The 15,438-nt window shown below is 38.1% G+C and overlaps 1 protein-coding gene across 7 annotated transcripts in view; it reads right to left on the minus strand.

Annotated features, from left to right (window-relative positions):
- Nucleotides 1-3,521: 3,521 nt before the first annotated feature.
- Nucleotides 3,522-15,438, minus strand: part of LOC114596189 (uncharacterized) — a 32,855-nt gene continuing 20,938 nt past the window's right edge. For 4 of the 7 annotated variants that reach the window (XM_077927399.1, XM_077927401.1, XM_077927398.1 and 1 more), the window contains exons 5-12: nt 14,801-14,888; nt 14,108-14,170; nt 13,840-14,015; nt 12,938-13,145; nt 11,161-11,286; nt 9,221-9,380; nt 6,617-6,853; nt 3,522-3,770 (exon numbers count right to left, since the gene is read on the minus strand). In XM_077927399.1, coding sequence (XP_077783525.1) covers nt 3,713-3,770; nt 6,617-6,853; nt 9,221-9,380; nt 11,161-11,286; nt 12,938-13,145; nt 13,840-14,015; nt 14,108-14,170; nt 14,801-14,888 — 1,116 coding nt within the window. In that variant the 3' untranslated portion in view covers nt 3,522-3,712. The remainder of the gene's footprint in view (nt 3,771-6,616; nt 6,854-9,220; nt 9,381-11,160; nt 11,287-12,937; nt 13,146-13,839; nt 14,016-14,107; nt 14,171-14,800; nt 14,889-15,438) is intronic. The other 3 variants (XM_077927402.1, XM_028727431.2, XM_077927403.1) reach the window with 2 other exon arrangements.

A 15,438-nucleotide genomic window follows, 5' to 3' on the forward strand; every position in this document is an offset into this window, starting at 1 on the left:
ATCTGATTCTTCAGATGGTATCTGAAGAAGTGTGCATGCACACGAAAGCTCATACCAAGAACTAACTTAGTTGGTCTTTAAGGTGCTACTGGAAGGAATTTTTTTTGTTAAACTAATCAGTTACACTCGTTGATTCTGCAAAAAAAATAATCAAAGAAAAGCAAAACTAGTATATATGCTGCAAAAAAGCTACTGCAAAACTGTTGTAAATATCCACACTGTAAAACTGATGATGGTAATAAAACTAATTTTCATCTGGAAGTTATATAAGAGCATTAGGTATCAATTTCCACTTGGAATTCACTTGTGAATAGGTGACACCAACCAAAGTGGGTTTAGGTTATGCCAGAATAAATGTTGATTGCATAAAACCTTTGGTTAATGTATGAAAGACCCCATGATACTAAATACAGTGCTGTGTATACAACTTCGAACGTGCACATCTGTGTGTGATGGGCGTTTGAGGTCATCATGAATATTTAAAATGCACTACTTCTTAGTAACAGCTGGTCATTTCCTTGCCCATAGAACTTGGGTCAGTACAGGGAGTACCCTTATTGGATGCTAGTTATTCAATACTGTCCAGTTTCTCAAGTAAATGTCTGTTTATAAATGCCTGTTTTATATTTAACTGCTGGTAAAATGATTTCCCTTTCCATATAAAATATAAAAGCTCCTCCAAGTTTTAGTCAATAGAATAGCTTGTGGAAAACATTGGAATATACTATAGCATACAAAAATTAAATCCTGTACTTGGATATATGATATTGCTATCAAGCTAGCTTGTGTAGGAATGGAGGAGCTAAGAAAGCAACGAGAAAATGTTTTGTGAAATAGATCAAATTGAGAAGTGTGTTTGTGTGTCTGTGGTATGTGTGTTTTTCCCCGTTATGGCAGATGTGTGAAGCAAGTATATTTTTTAAAGAGCTGGTCTCAGTCATACTACTAAGTCAATGTTTCTTTCAGTTGCGTTATGCTTCACTTCCCCACCCCTCTGATTATAAATCTCTTTAAAATTTCTTGGATTTAGTCTGTTTGAAGACATTTTTTTTTAATTTTAAAGAGATGATGAAAAGTTTAAACATGCTGATGGCTAATGGTATTGTGATCTTGGCTTGATAAACACAAGAAGCGTGAAACATGTAATTTGAAATACAAAATTTTACAGTGTAGCTATTGAAGTATCCAGGCGGACTCTCAATTCCTCTGTCACCTGCTCAGGTGCTATGAGTCTACAGAGAGCTGAAAATGTGCACAGAAATAAATGCATATTATAGCCAATGCTGCCTCTGTGTGCTATCTGTTTTCCCAAATAATTGTTCAAAGTTGACATGTATTTGATCTATTGACATCTTGTTTCTGTTATTACTGAGAGGTCTTCTTGCTTTTGAAACGAGCAAAGGCCAAGAGTCAAGCAATATTCTAATTCTCAAGACCTTTGAACAAACTTTTGAATTGTGTTATCTGTGACAAAGCCAATGTATCTGATCTATACTTTTTGCTCTGTTGAAGTCCTGTTAATTTTTTTCACTATAAAACAAAAACCATGATCTTTTGAAATCCTGTAAATAGGGTTTTCCTTACATTCTAGATTTATGTATGCTGTGAATGGAAACAATTACTGCAAGATGAAATGTGTAAAGGCATTAAGAGGCTATGCATGCATGGGACCTCGGAATGACATATACTGGGAGCTGCAGTTTCCTAAAATAAAATAAAAAATCAATAAACTAAGAAAATGTAACATCCTGCATTTGTTTCCATATGTAGTAAGAAACCTTTTAAAATACTTCTTGCTGTGTCATCTACTCTATCAGCTTCATGCGGATTCTTTCTCCGTAAGCAACTGCTGTATCACACATTCTAACCAGAAAATAAGTACCTATCTTGTTTGGTGACTACTTGGATCTCCATCATGAAGAAGAAAAAACATGTTTTGGTCTTGTCGGTTTCCAGTGAATCTGTGGAACTCCATAAAAGTCAAAATTAGGTACCTGGATATCATCTTGCAGAAATGGTGTCTCATTGTTTATGAACATCGGAAGTTTTTGAATTATAGTTGCTAGAGGAAACTCTTGCATTTTAATATCCAATGCAGATATTTCACATTTGATCATGCATGCGAGTTACATAAATGCATCTATATCAAATTCCTAGGCTGCATCCACATTTCAGTCACAAGCTGCAACTAAGCACACCATCAGCGGCTTCTATAGGTTGCTGAACTGATGCTAGCTAACATTTCAGCATGGCTGAGATCCACAGTGAGCTAAAGTATCTTGCCCTCTTTAGCAAAAATCTGCTCCCTCAGGCTGTATCCTTAACTATGGTTCCGTCTTACACAGGAACCAAGCCAAGGCACTATTACCATAAAATCATTTTAGATTCGGTGTTTGTCATGAGAACTTACTTGCAGGTGGTTTGGGACAGGGCAGAGGGTAACTTAGATAATGTTAACATGAGTAGTGCAAGGGAGGGCTGAAGTTAATCAGCTGGGGCTGTTTCAGGTGCCTTGTTTTTTGGTCTCCCTTAGGTAACATAAGCCCAGTGCCTTGCCTATGATCTGAGCTGAAGCACAAGAGCCAAAGGACTCTTAGCTAGGGCTGGGCAAAATCCTTGTTTAGAATACTTGGGACTGCTATAGTTGCCATTTTATGATGTCACTTCACTATTTCATCATAGATCCAGCAGGTCCAAGTACCAGTTCAAGCCAAGTAATGAATTAGGAGCTTGGTAGATAAAATATATGTAATCATGTCTTATGAACCTATGGCTGATAAATATCAAATTCCAAACAATGTAAGCTAGGTCCATTTTTACTACCAGTGAATAATAAATTCTCATGCCTAGTCAGATATACCAGCTCCTTCGTACTTAGATGAAGGACTTTTCTATTACTACTGCTATCAGGAAAAGGTTCCAACTCTCGCCAGGCACTCTTATGGCTGGTGAAATGGTACAGTTGATTTGGAAGAGCTTGAAAACTAGCTAAAAATTATTTTCATAACCAGTACTGTGAACTGTGAACCCAAAAAGGGAGAAGTTGTTTACAAATGTGCTCCCAACCATGGTACATTCAATTCAGCAAGTTTGTGATAAGCATTTTTCTAATTTTCAGAGGGATAGCTGTATTAGTCCGTTGTAGCTATTTATGAATGGCGGAAGAATCCAGATTTTTTGCTATCCTCGGCTCATTTGCTATCCTGGGCTGCTACTTGTACACAGAGGCTATCCTAGCCATGCCTTCAGGTACATTTTTTTTAAGTGGGGGTGGCGGGAGCAGCAACAACTATCTGCGGTTATGATTGCATATTTTTCCTAATGGAAAATCATGGAAATCACTTCAGCTGTATTTGTTTACCACTTTGTTCATGTGTTTCCATTCTCTGTAAAAATATGTAAGCAATCATAAGCTTGATTGCTCTACATGGAAAGTAAAATAAACTGTTTTAAATCAGTTCATTGGGGGAATTCATACCTATTATGACTTGAGTACAGATGTTTGCTGTTTGCATTTTCAGTAATAGTACAACTAGTTTTATTTTACAAAAAATACAATACTAGAAAATGCTCAAATACAACTTGATAAAAATGGAAGAAATACACTGATGAACAGAGTTCTAAACACTTTGTTTCTTCTTTGCAGCAGAAGCACAATATATTGGAAGGCTTTGAAGTCCATGCATTCATTGTTCAGGATGTAGTGGAATCGTTATTCCCAGGCAATAATGATTTTGCTGAAGTTAACAAAAACTCCTTTGTTAGGTGCACTGGAAAACAAATTTTGAAAGTCAGTAATGTGGATATGGTTCTTTGATGTGACTTTTTTATGACATAAAGTTAACTAACCAACAAGAGTTACAAACTCGGTGAAAGTTACTTTGATGGTCATGCAAACAGAAATCTGCTGCTGGACAGTGTTTTCTGTTTGGATTCTAAAAGGCCACAATTTAAAGACAACAAAGATATTTCTGCACGACAGGGGGAAAATGCACAATTTTCTGTTAGTGGGAAACCCTTTACCAGGACTATCTTTTAATTGTGACTTTAGTGTCTCTCTCTCTCTCTCTCTCTCTCTCCCCTCCCCCCCCCCCAATAGGGTGGAATATCTTTGCTGTTGAGGATAGTTTCTCTTTCACCACTTTATCACCTATACTCTGGGAGATACAATAGTGGAGATGTATACTGTAGCACTGGTAGAGACAGGAAAAAAAAAATTGAGGAAAGGCTCAAAAAATGATAAGGCATTGCTGAAAGTAGATATCAGGGTTATTTGAGGGGATAGATAAACACTCCCTGCAGCACTGAAGTTACAGCCGTTGCTCAGGAAGTAAAGCTAGTATTAAAATTTTGAAGAGCACAGCATGGTTCAGACTTGGAATGGAGATACGAATTGCTAGAGATGGCCAATATGGTGCCCTCTAGGTGTTTGACTACAGCTCAGCAGGGATGCTGAGAGTTGTAGCTTAGCAACATCTGGAAACCACTATTTTGGCTATTCCTGTTATAAAGGTAAAGGTACCCCTGCCCGTACGGGCCAGTCTTGACAGACTCTAGGGTTGTGCGCCCATCTCACTCAAGAGGCCGGGGGCCAGTGCTGTCCGGAGACACTTCCGGGTCACGTAGCCAGCGTGACATCGCTGCTCTGGCGAGCCAGAGCCGCACACGGAAACGCTGTTTACCTTCCCGCTAGTAAGCGGTCCCTATTTATCTACTTGCACCTGGGAGTGCTTTCGAACTGCTAGGTTGGCAGGCGCTGGGACCGAACAACGGGAGCGCACCCCGCCGTGGGGATTCGAACCGCCGACCTTTCGATCGGCAAGCCCTAGGCGCTGAGGCTTTTACCCACAGCGCCACCCGCGTCCCTTCCTGTTATAGGTTGTAGTTAATAGGCGATACATGCACTGTTCCAGTCGCACAAAACTCTGAGGTTTCCAGCAATTTAAAAGCACTCGTATTTTACGTACTAGTTTTGTCCCCACAAACTCTGGGAGAAACTCCAGGAAAGCAAAGCCAGCTAATGTTTTGAAAAGTGCACAAGCAAGAATACACACAACTCAGCTCCCTCTTAATTATTTTAAGTTATGAAAAAGCAGGACGCAAGCCCCCATGCTTCCCTGAACTTGAAAATATTAAACTAATATGGATTTTGGAGTTTTAGTTGGCCTAGCAAATGCATTGCCCTAATACTGATTATGGAGAATGTGAGTTCCTTTTACATCCCACACAGAAGCCTCTGGAAGGCTTAATCTAGTCTGGAGGAGTTTTGCAAAGATTTATGCAGTCTGAAGAAAAACTAGAGGGTTCATGCACTTGCAAATTTCAGCAACTTCTGCCAAAAAGAAGGAAAAGTAATTTTTAGATTCACCATAAGAATGAATTTGTTTTTATGAAGTGCCTCTGAACCCAAAGCACAGACTGAAGTGGAAAGAACAACTCATATATATATATATATATAACCTAAGCACAAATATAAGGTGAATCTTGGGCTCATGCACACATCTTGTGTTTATAGACCTACTTTGAACTATAGAATTTCTGAGTGCAAGCTTTTCTCTCTAGTGATGCATGAAGCAATTTGTTCTTCAGAATTTTCATAATGTCCATTATATAAAGTAAGTTTTCAGACATTTATAATACATAGATGTAAAATAATTGATTGGAGGCAGAAAGTGGGCAGGAACAGGCATATAGAGTGCCAGGAAAACATCATATTTTCAGGATTTTTCTCCTACATCCATTGCAATGCTTAATAGCACCAGTAAAACTTTTTTTTTAGATTTATTACCCACTTCACCAGACAGTCACAGGATGAGACAGTCACAGGATGAGTTAAAAATGAATTACAATCACAACGAGAGTGGGTACGTAATAATGCATAATGAAGGTGCCAGACACCTCTGTAGGGAAGGAATTCCAAAACTCCCACAATTATGGGAGTGAAACATTTAATACCTTGTAATTGATGGCGTAAAGCATTTACACATGTTTTAAGTTGCAAATGGTGCATTTACAAAGAGAATAATGCTTTTTAAATGTTTGATAACAGCACATTAATTTGCCATCACTCCGAATTAGGAGTACAAGGCATGGTTACTGTTTGATAAAGTGCAAAAAAATGTGAAATTCTAGTCTTGATGAGGTGGTGATACAGGATTTCCCACATACTTTGCTTTTTCCATCTCTTGCACACCAGTTTTTACAGGTGGGAGGATGCAAGGTACTTACATTTACACTGATATCAATGCTTAACACAATTTGCTACAGACAGTAGCTAAATCCTGAAGCTCTCATCAATAAAAAGTGAACTTATTGCTATTGTTAGTTACTATCCTAATTCTAAGGAGCATGCCATGAACCCTGTCCTCACCAGTAATATATTCAATTGAGTAGTATAGCTTTTGTAATGTTGTATTTTGCGCAATACTTCAAAACCACAAACTTGCCAACACACATTTGTCATCCATTAGTGGTTGCATATTATGCACGGTAAAGGTAAAATGTTGAATAAGAAGACTGTGAAATTGCTTTATTTCTGCCCCTGGGGAAAATTGGGTTCAGGGTGGGAAGGGAAGATCTCAAATATACTATTGCCAGGTAAAAGAGTAAACATTACCAAAGAAAGTAGCGTGTTCCTTGAAAAGTTCCATCATGCCTTCCTATTTGATCCCCTTCCAGCTCTATTCCAAGGTAGTCCTCTTCTCTCCCCAAAAGTGGTCCCAAATATTTAACAGTACCCTTGCTGATTTTTCCTGCTGGGCATGAAAATTTCACTAGGTTTCCAACTTTCAAGTCTGTAACACTCCTGGGTGCAAATGGTCGTCTTGATAGTACTGCCTTATCTAGACAAACCCTGGGATAAAAAGTTGTAGAAAATCAATAGCTTTCCTTTGAAAGACATAAGAGTCCTTTTTTTTTTGTACTCCAGCACAACTTTATTATTCAGACTCTTCGTGATAACCAAAGAATCCTACATATCTTATGAACAAACTAGACATGACAGGGGAAACTTGGGACTGAATCTCCCAACAACTTTTTGCAGAAACAAAATTGGATTGGGCCATGTTGCTGAGTGTTTACCCTCACAATTCCATTTCCTTCAGTCAGCCCCCACCCCCAACCCCAAGCTAATGTTAATTTGTAGGAAGGGCAAGGATTGACACCTATATTGTTCCCATCTTCTTCCCATTCTGGGATAATCACAGTTCTGTAAATATTTAAATAGGAGAAATGCCCACAGGGGGGAAAGATGGGTACAATATGGGTGCCCATATTTTTCTCTCCTCTTCCTTCACAGCTTCACTGGATGGTATTTATATCGGTGAAATGACATGCAAGAAAATGGTTACACTCCTCTCCCATAGTGCTGTGGTTCTTGTACAATTTGTGGACCCACACTGCTGCTTTAAAGTGTATAAAAATACCTGAGATGTGATCACAGATCTCTCACATCATGTCTACTTTGGCCCTTACAGGTACCTGAGAAAACCAGTTGTTTTCCTTGAACTTATATGCACTCTAACACTGTATTCTCATTGCTGTAAAAGAGCCGTGATGATTTATTTTTTTTGTGGGGGGGTGTAACAATAACATCTGTTCAAATTCTTTATTCTAACAACATGTGGGAATTTTCATGCACAAAATTAGGGGACAGCTGGCTGCTACTTGGTCTGCAGAAGAAACAAGACACAGCCCTGCTATTCTGATGTAAGCCACAGCTCTGATGTTACAGAGAAGTTGCAAGAAAAATATTTTATGCAGCAGGTTCTTTCACCTTCAACAAGTAGTAGCTGCTGTACACATTTTAACAAAATCAAACTCCTTTCTTGGCAAAACTTACTCTGTGTTTTAAACGGTAATGATAAATGAAAGAGACTGAGGACAAGCTGCTTCATTTGTCTCTAGGAAAGCAAGGAATTCATTATTATCCTTGTAAAGGATTGGGAATCACTGCAGTATTTGTGGAAGATTTGGATTTAGGTTTGTCCATGCCTCTCTTTAATAGCATTATAGAAGGTCTTTTTAACAACATTGCAGGACAGATAAGAAAGGCAAAGGAGGAGGCAGAGATCTAAAATGCTACCCGCTGTATGTGGGCCATGGAAGGGTCCTGGTCAGACATAGAATATTGGACAGAAAACATAAAACATAAAAACATATTGGTCATTGTTTAAAAACATATTGGTCATTGTTTTTAAATGCTTTTATTCTATGCTTTTGCCATAGGATCACCAGGTTTAATGAAGGGTGGGATAGAAATTAAATAGATTTTCACTGTACATAGCTTTGTCTTTTTTATGTGAAAATTGCAGAAATAAAGGGCCATATTCCCTCGTGGCCAACTTTTCAAAGCCTGCATTCACATGGTGTTAGGGCCAAAGGCAAAAGTGGGTGCAGCAATGGAAACAATGCTTTATAAAATATGTCACGTTCCAGACACACAAAGCCAAAGGCTTCTACAGGCACAGGCCCCTCTCTATTGCACCAAGCAGGCAAGCAAGGGGCATTAGCACATCTCAAGGGCACATTCCACTCCAGCAGAATTACTTAGAGGGTGTGGAGTAGGGCTGGTGAGATGTGTGACCTAGGGAGAGTCCTGAAGGGTTAGGGGTCCCCCTCCCCTGTGCTAAAGGGAATATTTGGTGGAGATCTTTTCCTGTCATTCGTGATGTTAAAACCATCATGCAGTAGGCTTGGATTGAGGTTTAGGTATGTTTTAGTGCCTATCTTGGTTTTGGCTTACTTAGCATTAAGGGACCCCTATGCTACTGCTTCCCCTCCTATTCAGTGGTTTTGCTGGGGCAATCAGTGTACCCACAGTTGTCAATCCAACACCTGCCACTCATTCAGTTCCACGTAGTTCTCACAGCCCTACCTTTCTGAAGTGAGCCTAGCATTATATCCATAAATTGAAACAATCCTAGCTGTCGCATCTTGGAGCGCACAGAAGATCATGACTGATCTCATCTAATGTGCTGGCTGACATCTATACACAATCAGAGCAAAGGGGAAAGTCAGTCCTTGATCTTGTGAGGAGCTCAAGCCCAGCAGACATGTTTCAGTGCTTTCCTGCTTTAGCTAGACTGTTGCTGAAGAGTTACTTGACCTCTTTGCATTCATTAAGTTGGCAGTACTACACAGTGTGGGGTCTCAACCTTTTTCTTTACAGCAGAAAACTACATTTACAACACAATCATATTCATGTCCATTCAATTCTTACCTGTTTGGATAATATTTATTGCAAGTGTCCACTTGAGAGACACCACTCGAAGATGAACTTGAGATGTTTTGATCATAGTTCTCATGACTTGTTTGATTGTGTTGAGTAATGCAAGGAAAGTTGCTGCTGCTCGCCTCTGTGACCTCTTCAGATGCATCATCTTGATTAAAAGGGGAAAAAATTACACTGCAGATGTCTGATCTCCCTGGAGACCAAGAGATGTGACGATAGACTGCTCTGCTTCCTTTCTTTTAGCAAATGTTTGTGCCACTGGGGAAGTGGTAATTCTGCATTGATTTGTTTTGGATGTTGTATGTGATGCCAATAAAAGGTTTATGAAATATGATTTAAAAAAACATTAAAAAGCTGCTCAAAAATTTGGATCAAATCTAGTTGCAATATTTTGTTCAAGGATGCCCAACAGATGCTCAGGGAATATTCTATAATTTTGTGTGCAAAAAACTAAAAAAACCTTATCTCACCTCAGATACTTAAGTTGTAAAAAGCTAGATATTTATCCTGGAAACCATTAAAGTGCATCAATCCATGGTTTGTTTGGTTGCTGTTTTTTTTCAAAAAATGATAGAACACTGTAATTTGTACAGCCTGCTCCAGTGCACTCAGTTTGATCAAACTTCTCTTTACTTGCCACAGTTCTTGAACCCATATTGCTAATTTGAAAGGGGACAAGGGAAGAGACACTGATGTGGCCTCCGTCATTGGCTAGTCTGCTTCAAACCCTGGAGGTGTCATTGGACGTATTGGGGATTCTTGAAGGCCCTGATAAACTCCCGGGGCTAAAGGTTTGACTTTCCTGGTTATTTCTGTGCTCTTGGGAAAATGGTATGGAGTTGCCAAAAGCACATTCGTTCAAATAATAAGATATACCACTACAGATATATTGTAACAACTCCAAGGATGAAAATAATGTCTCTAGATAAAGCTATTGGTCAGATAAGAATAGATAAGATAAGAATGGTCAGATAAGATAACCCTGAGATAATCTTCTGAGGCCCTTCTTCGTGTGCCTCCTCCTCAAGAGGTCCAGAGGGTGGCAACACAAGAATGGGCCTTCTCTGCAGTGGCTCCTGTCTGTGAAATGCTCTCCCCAGGGAAGTTTGCCTGGTGCCTTCATTATACAACTTTAGGCGCCAGGCAAAAACATTCCTCTTTAACCAGGCCTTTGGTTGATTTGATTGACATCCAATGCCCTTTTACAAATATGGTGTGTGTGTGTGTGTGTGTGTGTGTGTGTGTGTGTGTGTGTTTTACTGGGTTGTTGTTTTATTTGTTTATTTATTTATGTTATTTATTTGTTGTTTTATTTTGATTATGTACTTTATGGCAGTATAATAATAATAATAATAATAATAATAATAATAATAATAAATTGGACTCCCAGCTCCAAGGTTAGTCTTTTCTTCAGTTGTCTGTCTGAATGCCTTTATGATAATGTAAAATCCTTACATAGCCATCACATTTTGTGGCTGTTTTGCCAATACTGAAAACAGTATGTTGACCAATCTTCCTTTCCCCCATATTGGACGAATGCAGTCTACACTTTTGAGGTTCTTAATTTATCCCAATCCAATAAAGCATGCAGATGCGTTACTAAAATCAATAACACCCAAGCTCAGAATTTTTCCTATATTTTGGGTCCACTGAAATCTGGCATGTTTTGTGGGGAAAGGCCATAGAGAATAATGAATAAAATCCAAAGGCAAGGAATGTCTGGAAGAAGTATTTCACAACACTAATCAGCCAATTAGATCTTACTTTTCACTGACTGCATAAAAAGAAAATTGAAAACAGAAAACCAGTTAAGTGATTTTTCTTTCCATATGAAGATTCATGGGCACATGCAGTATACTTTTTTATTCTTTTCTGTGATAATAAGGCAAAATGAGAAAATGTGCAATTGCATATTTTAATTACCATACCTTTTAAGTCTCTGTTTTCTTTTGCTAGCCCTGTGTCACAGTATCCAGAAATCAGAAATTCTGTAGATTCACTATTTATGGATGATGGGGAAGAAGCATTTTTCCTAGAACATTCTTGTATCTTTTCTAGATAAAAATAAAAGCCTTGCTTATTATCAAATTCTGCTTAGATATTTTAAATATTATAAAGCAATAATATTTCATTCAGTCAATCTTTTTAAATCACTGTTGATGCAGTCTATTAAAACAAAACTATTTTTTATCAAGCACTGATGATTTAATTATTAAAATGTTGTATTTTCAAAAAGTGAAATGTCTTTTCCGTTTGTTGGTTGAATGTCTTCTGAAAGAGCAACTTCCTGCTTTATTATTATTATTTTAAATTAAGACGTGAGAAATACACTTTGGCTTTAGTATAGCTGGGAACAGAATTGTCTTACTTATCACAGATGCCACATTTAAAATAAACTGTAATCAAATGAGTAACATTAGATACTCATTGGAAGAACTTAATGTAAAAGAAATATACAAACTGCTGCTAGTTGCACTGATCTTCAAGCACTTTTAAGAAAGCTATTTTATAGCTATTTGCCATGATTCAGCATTGCTGTGACTGCAGGAGAAAGTTGAAGTCCCTTTTCTGCAGTGCTGGATCTCTTTTTGCTAACCGTCAACTCTGACAGTATTAATTACCTGTTGAGGGTTAATCACCTTTACAGTTAATCAACAAATACCTCTTCCGGCATTTCGAATTCCAATAAAGATTGGTTTTGGTGAATTTCACTGTGGTAGTATTGTTGTTAATGTTGTAGCTTTACCTCGGATAATTTATAAAATACTTGGGATAATTGTTCAGGGTATAAAGATGTACCAGATGACTAGAGACAAGATCTTTTTAAATGAACACACAGTCATTCTGGGCACAAACACAGAGGCAACCCAGAATGATGAGATGATGTATATCTCTGTACATGCATCAATAAAAGCCTTACTTGCTACACTAACTACTACAAGTTATTGCTTTATCCAGCTTATGAAAGAAATTTCACACCTTTTTCTCCATGATAGGATTCATATTGAAGTTGGTGGTTGAAATCAAATTCATTGTCACTATATCTTCAGTGATTATTATTATTATTATTATTGAAAATCTGTTGAATGCACTTTATCCTCTTAAGAAACCTCAGCACCAGGTCTATCTGATTGCATGGCGAGTAGCAGCTATTTTTTATACAGGGGCCTGTTATAGTCAGTCTTCCTCCTGTATTATATTGCAGTGGACACATGATGAACCCATGCAGAAGAATGGGCTCCATGAGCAGTGGCGTAGCATGAGTTGCCAGCGCCTGGGGCCACACAGAGAGGGGACAGAGTATGCATGCGCATTCAACTGCCTAATGGCATCTGCATCACCCAGAAAATCACAGCTGCAGAGACAAGAAGAGTCATTCCATTGTCTGCAGAGGTCACTTCCTAGTCTGCATGGAGGAGCCATTTTCAACAGAGCCCAGTGACGGAACTGTGCAGCTGTATTGAGGCAGCTTCAGGTGTTGAAATTTTGCACTCCTAACAATTATGCACCTGGGACAACTGCCCCTGTGCCTGCCCATGCTATGCCACTGCCATGAAGCTGTGCTATAAAGTCATTGCTCAGAAGTAACTGGTGTTAATGTTGTTAATGAGATGTGGCCTCCTATCTTTGCTGGAGCAACATACTGGGCTGTTTACTGATCATCATAAGAACCCAAGCAATATACCATAATGGTGGTTCCTTTACCATCCTGTTTGCCAGCAACTGTATGCACGAGCCATTCATATTTCCTCTTTACATCCCATAGCTCTTCTTTCAGCCTGTGGTTTTCCTCATTCAGCTGGTGGCCGATTTCCCTCAGTCTCCTGGACTCCGCTCTTAGCTCACAAATCTCTTCATGCAAGGTCTGCTCATAAGTGTCTCCTGGATCATGTCTGCTGTGCATCCTATTGATCTTTAGAGGGGGAAGAATTAGTTTAAACTGTGTTTTGATTCTTGATCATGAAGGAGGAAAGCAATGAAGAGTAGAAATCAACATATAAGAAATCAATTGTTTAAAGCATAACTGATCGCTTCTGAACTGCTGTAATTCCCAGGTTGGTTAAAGTTTTGCCTAATGGATTATATTCATGTGCAGAGAAATTGCACAATGCACCCTACCTGGTCCTGTGCCAATGCAGATTGCAGGACAGGTTCTTATGTTTGAATTTCCCATGTAAAAATAAATTGTAAGTCACATAAAATATTGCATGTCGCTTAGAGTTGCCGTGGCAAAATAAGTGAAGAACGAATTTAATAAACAAACAAACCAAGCATGCAAGTAAAAAGGCCAGAACTCTTTCTCTTCTGTGGTACTTTTCTGCATGCAGTGAGTTCATCATTCTTTACAGCATGGTTTAGCAGTGAATGTGTAAAATATGCAATTCTTTTATAAAACATTTAGGAGACAAATACATACTAAGAATGTTTAAGCTCACAGTTGTAGGCATAAAACAAATGAATATCACCCGTTGACTAATTATAGCTTTGGTTACTGTTTGATACATGATTAAATATATATTACCTGTCTTCTACCCCACTTAAAGAAAAACACAGGTTTAAAATTAAAGTATATAAGTTATAATAAAGGATTGTCCCAGACCCCTTACCTTTTTCTTCAGATTAAGATTTTCTTCTTTAGAGTCTGCTAACTTCTGCATATACTCAGATTTTAATTGAGCCATTTCATTCTTCAATTGTGAAATCTCCTCATCTGCCTTTGCTAGCTCTAAGACCGCAGTCTCATTGGCTTCTTGAAGATCGGTGATCTGGCTTTTAAGGTTTCCTGTGTATCAATATGCAAAAATATTCAGTATGCATCATCAAGTCACATTTAAGGCCTATTGTGCTTAAGACTTTAATGCAAGATACACTTACCTGGGAAGTAAGTCTCACTGAGCTTATTTCTCAGTAGATGTGCATAGGATTGCAACTCTCCTACTGAAATAAAAGGGACTTAAAATACTTATCTTGCATCCCAGGACTACGCTTGTTTCTCAGAATGAATTAAAAGTGTGCATAAAAATACAGCCTTGATTGAATGGTGCCTAGTATTTGTAGAGGCATAGGATACGCACTTTGCGCAAAAGACTCATGCACTGCAGGGGTCGAACCAGATGACCCTCAGTGTCCCCTCCAACTCTGCAATTCTATGAAAAGAGGAATAGCACTTTGACTTTGAGTAAAGTTTTGGGGGGAAATTGTACAGCTTGAATTGGTTTGGGGGGGGGAGTTTGTTTACTTGAGTGCATTTAGAGATTTTAGCGGGGAAGGGGGAAATAATGCATTAAGCTGATGCTTAAATTTATTGCCATAGTGTTGGCTGTTTGTAGCCAGTGTATTGTAGTGGTGCCAATAACCTGAACACTCATCCTATAGTACTTAGAAGGAGTAGAACATGGTTTCAAGGTTTTTCTAAACTGATATTTGAACTTTCACAGAAATTAATAAATGTGGATCATCATGTGGACTGATGCATATAAAAACAAATTAGCACACATTCAAATGGAAATTAAAATAAAGGCACTGAATGTTGAATGATGAAATTAACAAGCTTGCATGACTTCATACCAATCTGTTGCTGTAGAATTCCGGGAGAGTTGCATTCAAATTTTGGCAGGCTACAAGTTGACAGCTCCTCATTAAGAAATTCTATCTCCTTAAAAAAATTAAATATTTGCATTAGTTTGTTCTTTTGAAACATTCCAGTTTAAAAAACCACATTTTTTTAATTACACGGAGAAGATAAAAATATGGTATTCTATTTGTAATTCTGAACAATAATTAATTATGTACTTTCCCCATACTTCTGAGTTTTCTAAATTGATGTCTTACAATATATCTATATAAAGTCACATATACTTATATCCATCTCTGTGTGTGATACACAAACACACACACACACACACACACACACACAAACAAACACACACACACAAATGATGCAAACAAGTGGAGGCACTAACAATAAATGATTGGATTGATAAAATCTGGGATTTTGCAACAGCAGGAAATTGGGACAACCTTTAAGAACAAAGGAAATAACAAGATATTTGAATTCTGTACAATGCATTTTTTACATTCTTGCTTATAGTATTCCTCATCCTATCAATGAATATGAAATAAGTTTTCTATGTTCACTTTTGACTGAGCCTTCTTTATAATTTAGGAAGAAAAAACCTGATCTATTATCTTGTATCTTATGTTTT

The sequence above is a fragment of the Podarcis muralis genome, chromosome 4, assembly GCF_964188315.1.
Source record: "Podarcis muralis chromosome 4, rPodMur119.hap1.1, whole genome shotgun sequence".
In the NCBI taxonomy this organism is placed as follows: domain Eukaryota; kingdom Metazoa; phylum Chordata; class Lepidosauria; order Squamata; family Lacertidae; genus Podarcis; species Podarcis muralis.